The sequence below is a fragment of the Poecilia latipinna genome, unplaced genomic scaffold (assembly GCF_001443285.1).
Source record: "Poecilia latipinna isolate Pla-1442-1.1 unplaced genomic scaffold, P_latipinna-1.0 Scaffold4253, whole genome shotgun sequence".
Taxonomy (NCBI): domain Eukaryota; kingdom Metazoa; phylum Chordata; class Actinopteri; order Cyprinodontiformes; family Poeciliidae; genus Poecilia; species Poecilia latipinna.
This window is the reverse complement of record NW_015116869.1, coordinates 3,572-12,584: the sequence shown is the minus strand read 5'-3', so window position 1 is coordinate 12,584 and position 9,013 is coordinate 3,572. Positions and strand designations below refer to the sequence as shown.

The following is a 9,013-nucleotide window of genomic DNA, read 5'->3' as shown; positions in this document are numbered from 1 at the left end:
AAGATCGAAGAAGAAGAAGAAGAAACACGCGTGGGCTAAGCTAGATAGCTGCTGCGTTGTTCCAGCTCGGCTAATATTTCAGCAACCATGTCTTCAGTTCAGCATCTCAGAGAGTTTATCAGAGAGCGACTAACTGCTGCTGCTCAAGAAATCTTCACAGAGGTTGAAAAAACCATCATTTGCTACGAGGAAGAGCTCGATGCTCAGCGCAGGATGATGGGGGTCAACTTGCAGCAACAAATAAAGCTCAGCAGAATCGGTTCGGAGCTGCACAGACAAAGTTCTGGTAGGTCGAATATTTTGCGGCTGAACACAAAATATTCGTGTTCAGCCGCTGCTGCTAAACGGGCTGAACACGAACCGTTTTTAGCTGCTAGCTCCGATGCTACAGAGGTTCGCCTCTTTGTAGCTCAGGACAAAATGTTGCAGCACAATTAGAAAATGTTTGTTAGAGTCTCTGCGAACCAAATGGAGATCATTTAATCCCCATAACTATGTTAATGCAACAGATGCCCGAATAATAATAAAGGTTTTCAGACAAACATTGTTGAATAGTAAAATTCAGACCCAGATTTAACTTACATTATTATGCATGTTTACTATAATGTGATTCACATTGCTTATGTTCATCATGTATATCATGCGTTCCAGAGAGAAGTGAGCGTCAAACAGGTGTGTCGGCTTGCAATATGTTGTTGTTGGTTTCAGGCTACGTATTTTTAATAAGCCTATAATACAGCACAGAGAACACGAAATGAGAATGCACAGTGTAATTTGTTTTTAGCCATTTACCAATCAACCAATATCTTTATTCACTCAACAAAACACATTACATTACCAATGTACAAAAAACACTGTCTTATACAGATAAAGATGCTCCTTTTCATCTACATGAGTGAAAAGGAGCAGGAAGAAGAAATAATTACAAAATAAGTCATTTTGTTTTCATGGCCATGTGTATAAAATGAAGATTATAACTTACAAAACATATCATTCTCCTCATTGCTAACTCAAAAGTGTATAAGACATAATATTTTTTTTCTTATAAAGTATTTTGAAGTGATTTGAAGTAGGACATTTTTTCAAATTCCCAGACAAACTATTCCATAATTTGACTCCATGCACAGAAATGCACATTTGTTTTAAAGTACTCAGCACAATTTTACTTTTGAAATAATTCTTCCTTTGGTTATTTCTGTCACTTGAGCTTAAGACAAAAAAGTGTGTAAATTTAATGGCAGCGACATATTTCTAGCTTTAAACATAACTGATAAAAAAAATTTAAATTAACCAAATCCCTTCATTTCAAAATATTTGATTGAATAAACAATTTATTTGTATATTCTCTAGGATTCACTTTGTACAAAATACTTATACAGTTCTTTGGTGTCACAAACAAAGGCTTAATGTTAGTTTTACATGTGTTGCCCCAAACCTCGATACAATAAGTCAGATATGGGACAACAAAGGAATAATATAAAGTCTGGAGTGTTGAAAATTCTAAAATGTTTAGCTATTTATGAATGATTAAATAGAAAAGTAAGTACTTTATCCTGTTGAAGAATAAAGAAAAGCAGTGCAGAAGTTAGATTGTAACAAGCGCAGTGCATTGCACAACTAATGCACACCTGGTACCTCTAATGCACACCTGCAGAGCCAGGTGTGCATTAGAGGTTGTTTACTGCGTCCTCTGCAGTAAACAACTGCAGAGGATGTTTACTGCAGTTACAATAAGTGACCGAATGGACCTGGAATATGTTAAATAATAGACTACTGTGCTAACGGAGGTAAAGTCAAACAAGTGTTTTGTAAGTATTTTAAGCTGGTAGCTGACAACAAGAAGATATATTTTGGCTTCATGCAATGTAGTAAATGTGGCACTTTTCTCTCCTATGTAGGGTTTACTTCAAGTTCGGGCCTTTAATTAAAGCTAATTGGCTGTGTTGGATCTTGTTCGGACCAGGTGTGTTTGGATTGTTTTAGGTCGGATCTATAATATATTCTGTTTCAGACACATGAAGGTTGCTGGGAAAGCTGTTCTTTTCGTAGTTTCATTCAGAGAGTAGTGGAGGAGCCAGCCAGCAAAATAAGTATTTCAGCCAAGTGCAGAAAGTTTTGTAAATTCTTCATTAATAAACTCATTCAGGACCTTGTAGATCCTGAAGAATGTTGTTGCTTCAGTCATCAACCATGCCACAAATATCATATTTACACTGTAAAGAATAATATGCTTTACTAATTAAAGTTCCTACACAGTCTGGTCAACTTTAAAAATTGAGGTTTTAAATTCTTCATTTATTACATTTATTTTGTAGAAATTGTTTGTGGCATCAGTAACTGTAACAAAGTTCACCACTGAATAAATGTCTTAAAATTAGAGGTTTAATTGTTCTTTTTGCTGTAATACAATCAGAATTTATCTTAAATCTTTTGAACATCTATACCAGGACTGCCAATTAGTGTGGACAGTTTTTTTCTGAAAATAAATAAGCACTACAAACTATGTTTAGATGAACTGTGTGATGCCAACAGTCTCAGATCTCCAAGTCATCAATTAAATGATATCAATGATCTCTTCCTTTATCCCCACAGACCTCCGACAGCCACATTTCTCCAGTGAGGAGCAAACTTTTGCCATCCAACAGGTTTGTAATCAGGGGAGGAGGTCCAGTTATGACCAGGAGGAATCAGGACATCAATGGACTGGAGAACCTCCATGTATAAAAGAGGAAGATGAGGATCCAAAATCACCACTGATTGATGAACAGGACATTCAAGAAAATAAATGGATTAAAGAAGAGGAGGAATCAGAACCTCAACTGATAATTGTAGAAAAGAAGGAACCAGATTATTCAGTGCTTCAACGTGAACATCATGGACCAGAACATTTACCAACCAGACAGGATCAGAATGAACAAAGCAGCAGTCAGGAGGGAGAGCATCTTGTCCAAAAGCTGTTTGTTGCTTTGATGGATACTTCTGCTCTTCAAGAAGATGAAATGAGTGATGGAGGACCTCAAACTGAGCAGCTCTCCTTTCAGATCTTTCCTGTAGTTGAGAGCAAAGATCAGGGAGGAAGCAGCTCCACTGTTTCAGAGAGTCATTCTCATAATGAGGCACAGGCACAGTTTTACAGAACCCACACATGTGGAAAGCCTTTTTTATGTGAAACGTGTGGAAAAAGTTTCACTCGAATAGATCATCTAAATTTTCACAAGAAAATTCATACAGGTGAGAAGCCTTTTTCATGTGAAACATGTGGAAAACGTTTCTCTCGAATTAGTCATTTAAGGCTTCACAAGAAAATTCATACAGGTGATAGGCCTTTTTTTTGTGACACATGCGGGAAATCTTTTATTCAGAGCTCGGACTTAAATGTCCACAGACGAATCCACACAAATGAGAGGCCATTCTCTTGTCAGACATGCGGAAAACGTTTCACTCGAAAAAGTAATTTGAATGTTCACAGGAAAACTCACACACAACAAAAAAGTTTTTCTTGCCAGACATGCGGACAACATTTTCTCCGTCCTGGTAATCTGATTTCCCACATGAAACTAAAACATAACAGTGAGAGGGAGACATTTGACTCTCACACACAGTTAACATTATAAATATTTAAACCTTTCTTTGCAGTTTTCAATTTGCGAAAATGAAAATGAAGTAATTTTGGGGCGCTTCTGAGTAGTGCCCCAGAAGTGCAGCTAAATAGCCAATCGTTTGTGGTTGCTTGTTGTGGTTTCATCGGAACCTGGTTTAGTCTTCCGGTTTCCTGGGTTAACTTTTTGTTTGTAGCCATGATTATTTTGTGTTTTAGTTTGTTTAGGTTGAAAGGCCTCTGCTGTCTGGTGTCATTAGTTCATTCTCAAAACCTTTGTTTTGATGGAATTTGGACTCCTTTTTGCTCAAAGTTAAATTGTAGGTAATCACAATTTAGTTTGGTATTCCTAAATATTATATATTTTGCAAGTTATAGAACAGAACTTTAATTTTTGGCTAATTTAGCCCTCCATGTTATTTTGCCAGTTGAAGAATATTATATCATTATGGAGTTGTAGTCATTTTTTTGATCGTTTATTTGAATCTTTATACTGGAGTAGGAAAGGGAATAAAGAAATTTTCACCAGCTACCACTATTTAAGAGTAACGGTGAAATAATGGGTTTATCAGAACTTTTTTGTCAGGTCTTAAGAGACTTCTAAGTTTGTGAACGGCAGCAGAATTTATGGACAAATGTCATATTTTGTGCTACAGTCCACTCTCGCTTTTCAGGTTATGCCTATTTACAGATTGTTTTTTTCATAGGGAGTATCTATGAAATATTTAAAGGAAAATGCTGCATGGGAGGCTAAAATACTTTGACGAAGTACTACTTGACACACTATTGGCTGGTGTTTGCAAAGCAGCCACTATATAAACGCCATTTATTTTCCTTGCTGCTGATTGGCTGTACTCTTAATAGTGGAGATAATGAAGTCCTCTGATGTTGACTTTTGATGTCGTCTCAAGATCGTACAATCTCTGCATATTTCAGTGCATATTAAGGTGTATGCTATTTAAACTTTTTTTAATTGGCAATGTTTGGATTATCAAGTATTTGTGGAGTTTAACTATTCGAACATGATTGTGGTCCTTGACTCTAAACAGTGCAATTAGGGACAAAGCTAATAAACGATAGGAAACCTTTCATTGATAGGAACATTGCACAAACAGACCAGAAATAATTAATTTTAGTCTTTGTATTTAGTATTTGTTTTGGGATTGTGTGACTTTGTGGATGTACCTTGAAACTGTATAAAAAATATTTTTTGATGTGAAAAGCTGCAGAGAGCTTTGAGAAATGTTTGCTTGAGGAAAACAAATGCTTTGTAGATGTTTTCCAGCATGGTGGTGGAAGCTGATGATGTGGGCTTGTTGATTGGTTCAACAGTCGTCTTTGTCCCAAACTCTTCTTGAACCAAATGTGGGTCCATCTGTCAAACAGCTGAAGCTTGGTCCAAGCTGGGTCATCATCAGGACAACAAAATAATTGTAGGGTTCAAATGGCCTAGTCAAAGGCCAGACTTTAACATTACTGAAATCTTTATTTCCAGAGAGCTGTACTGAGCGGATTTTGTTTTTTGAGCCTAAATGATCCAAAGCATGGTTCTAAAGAAGACTGAGTGAAAGTTTATCCCCAACTAAGCTAAGTTACTTTTTATTTAAGCTAAGTTACTTTTTGCCGATTTTGTTTATTTTCTTGTAGATTTTAAATAGATCAAAGTTTCTGCTTTCAGTTTTGAGTTTTGTAACAAACTACTGATGGTTGATGTGTTTTAAATTTACAAAGTTTGTTCATTTGATTTGCAATTTTTTTGTTCAAAATGTTTCACTTTTTCACATATTTGAAACATTTGTTTTAGACTTGTGAAAACCAAAATGTTAGAATAGATTAGTTTTTTATTTTACTGGACAAAAACATCAAGTTAAACTTTTTCAAGAAATGTTGAATTTAAATACATGAATTACTGTTTGTTTTCATCAAAGTTTTTTCTAGCATGAATCAATAAATATTTAGTTTCTGCTTGATTCTCATCTCCCTCCAAATTTCTGTCTAAAATTTGTACCATTGAATGTCATTTTTCTGGTTGAATTTCAACCAGAAAAATGGGCAAACAGAAGGAGCGGTCGCATTAAGAATTGTAGTTCTGAAATGGGAGTGGAGGATGTAAACTAAGCTGTCCAGCCCGTTTTGGCCACTCTTCCAGACATTAGCGATTGGGTAAAATCAGATCCTGTAGTTTCAAACTTCAACAGAGTTCACAGATCCAGCAAGCAATCGCTTCTCAATAGCCGAGATCAGGGACTGTCTCTACGAAATAAAGCTTAGAACAAGGGGATGGTTATTACGAGACACTTCCCAATGATCTGGGTTCTAATTCTTCAGGTTCTTTTTGCAGATCAAAGGTATTAAGGTAAAATTTAAATTGGTCAGGGGTTAAACACTTGGCATTACTTCTATGGGTACAAGCTTTAACTAAGCTCTGCTTGATAGAAATCCAGAAATGATTGCTGATTACTTACAAAGTGACACCATCTTTTCTAATGTTTTATAATGTAATGTCTCATCAGTTTTCTGAATCAAATCAATAACTGTTTGGACAATTGACTCTTAATCTATTGATCAGTCACAGGACTGGTGTATGTAATTTAGTATGTTGGGATGGAAAGAATGTGAATTTAAAGTGGGTTGCCTTTTACAAGATGGCAGCTTAAACCCACAGAAACAAACTGATGCTTTGCTGTCCTAAGCAATCATTTTTACATCCAAAACATAGTAAATATTTTATATATATGGTTGTTTTTTAAACGAGGACAAATACATTCAACATTGGCTCTTGAATAGACCTACATGCGATGGATGCATTTTTATAGCAATAGCTAATTTGCTACTGAATCATGTCCCTGTAGCCTTCTAGGAGGACAAACATTTTAGAAAGAAGTTTAGAAAGAAACTTCAGTTTAGAAAAGTTTTGGACTACGTTCAGAGAATGTTGTCTATTTTTGCTGCCAAAACGCTATTCCAGTTCAGTCCAGCAGGGGGCGGAAATGGACCAATCAGCCTGTTTGTCTCAGGGTGGCACCCAGCGGAATAAACCCGGAGTCCTTTTTCCTTTTGTGTTAAGCAAGAAGGACACAGCAGAAAGGCGGTTGTGTTGTCGTATATCAGCTGAATATTTCTGTAGTTTCAGCAACCATGTCTTCAGTTCAGCATCTGAGAGAGTTTATCAAAGAGCGACTAACTGCTGCTGCTGAAGAAATCTTCACAGAGGTTGAAAAAACCATCGTCCGCTATGAGGAAGACATCAAACTGCTAGAAATGTGTTGGAAACCACAAATAAAACTCAACCGAATCGGTAAGAAGCTTTAGATTTAAATTTTTAGATTTAAAATTAAGTCTTTGAGATTTTGGTGTTATTATGGTGGTACTGCGACAGGCTGGCGACCTGTCCAGGGTGAACCCGCCTCTGACTCAGTGTTAGCTGGAGAGGCACCAGCAACCCTGCCGACCCACTAGCGACCAGAGTGGGTGGGTGGATGATGGCTGGCTGGCTGGTAGCTGTTGCTTACCGTCCAACTGTCGACTTTAGCAGATGCTGAAGTTTGTATCTAGTTGATCGGGGCTAAAGGCCTAGTCTGCTGCATTTATCGACTCTGGACTCGTGTTGGACAATAAAACAATTTCAGTAATTTATGAAGGAACAAAAAAGTAAACAATAACTTTAAGGTTAAGAATTAAAATCCAGTTAAAGACAATAGACACAGCATAACATCCAGGATGTGGGGCCAACATGATTTACGGATGTTTACACAACTGAGAAGAGAATAAAAACTGCTGTGTGAAGTTGATTTGCTCTGTTTTTGGTTCTACATTGATATATTTGCTATTTTACTGCAGGTTGTGATTTTGCATCAATGTAATACTAACTGAGATATTTTTTTTATTCATTCATAAATGTCTGCTATTCTGAAGCGACTTGAGTATTTTCATATGTTTCTGAAAATAAAGCAGTTATTACTATCTTGTCACTCCTTTTAATTTATTTGTTCTCTACATTTGTAGTAAAAATCATTGTTTTTTTAACTAAATTACTGAATTTTTTGATATTATTACCTAAATATTTATTCTATTTGTGGAAACACATAAAATGCACTCATGGGGAATTTGTTGTGAATCTCAAACCTTTATTTTATTTTGTTTACAGTTCTTATTCTTTCATGTAGTTCAACACTGAGCTTTAAGTCAAAGCATATAAAGTAGTTACATTTGAGCTCTAAATTAAAATCACCATCACATCCTGATGCATCTCAGTTTGAGTATCGTGTGGATAATAATGGTTCATCCCGACTTTTTATCCTTTTATTGCTAACCTCTATACATGTTGCCATGGTAACCAGTAAAAAGGGCAGCTGTTCAGACTCCATAGGTTCAGATATTGTTCAGTGGATTTTGCTCAAATCTAGAGAAACTTTGAGCTTTGTTCCTCCATGAATATTTCAACAAACATTTTCAACTGTCTGGATCTTCTTTTTCTAAATACAGACCAGCCAAAGCAACATGTCAGCATTAAAGAGGAAGTTCTGTCTGAGCCACAGATCTGGAACCAGCAGAAGAGCTCCATTCAGGAATCAGAACCTTTACAGACTAAACAGGAACCAGAACCTCTAGAGATAAAAGAGGAGCCAAATATACAAGAGGTTATGGAGGAACCTGATCATCTTCAGATTAAAGAAGATACAGAGGAACCAGAACTTGGAGCTACTGTGGTCTGGTACCAGAAGGAACCCAGACTGCTGGATATCTCCTGGAATTCCCACACAAATCGCAACAGAAAAGGTATGAAGCTCTGAGCTACCAGTGAAACTTTGGTTCTCTGCAGGCTTGAACGTTGGCAGAATGTAGATGATTCTGCTGGTTCTGCAGTCAGCAGCTGATTTGAGGCATATAGTCAAAACCAATAAATAGCTTGAATTTGCAGGTTTTGGTCCTGATCGACCACAACAGTACCTGCTGCTGGGTTTTACTCATTTGAGATCTAGAAATGCATTTCTATGCCGCAGACTGGGAGCAGATTCTAGAAATGATCTTAAGTCTCAAATGAAAACAGAATTCATTTCTTGCATCATCCTAAAAATCTATTGCAAATGTTTCCATTTGGGTCAAAGACTTAATTCAAAATGAAGGTACCAGAGCAACCGCTCCGACAGTGATTCAGTGAATATGTTGAGTAGATGTAGGGGAGTGAAAAATGGCAAATAACTAAGATTAATCTTCACATCGGACTCAGTTTCTATCTGTTTTATCTGGGAAGCAGATAGAGTTCTTAGGGTGTTGCAGTGTTAATCCATAGTCACTCAAATCTCTCAGAACCTCCGACATCAGAAGAACTATTAGTCAAGTTGTTAGTTCTTTATCTGTCCAAAGATTCTTTCCCAGTCCTGGCCGACTTCTTCGCACGCAAGCAGGAAAAGA

The 9,013-nt window shown here is 36.7% G+C and overlaps 1 protein-coding gene across 1 annotated transcript; it reads left to right on the top strand.

Moving 5' to 3' along the window:
• Nucleotides 1-16: 16 nt before the first annotated feature.
• Nucleotides 17-4,812, top strand: LOC106942406 (zinc finger protein 235-like). The gene is made up of 2 exons (XM_015025675.1): nucleotides 17-286; nucleotides 2,593-4,812. The coding sequence occupies exons 1-2, from the start codon at nucleotides 88-90 to the stop codon at nucleotides 3,612-3,614; spliced, it is 1,221 nt and encodes a 406-aa protein (XP_014881161.1). The 5' UTR covers nucleotides 17-87; the 3' UTR covers nucleotides 3,615-4,812.
• Nucleotides 4,813-9,013: the final 4,201 nt, after the last annotated feature.

Coding starts and splice junctions, on each gene's coding strand:
- LOC106942406 (XM_015025675.1), top strand. CDS start 88: ATGTCTTCAGTTCAGCATCTCAGAGAGTTTATCAGAGAGCGACTAACT. Junction 287..2,592: donor GCTGCACAGACAAAGTTCTG/GTAGGTCGAATA, acceptor TTATCCCCACAG/ACCTCCGACAGCCACATTTC.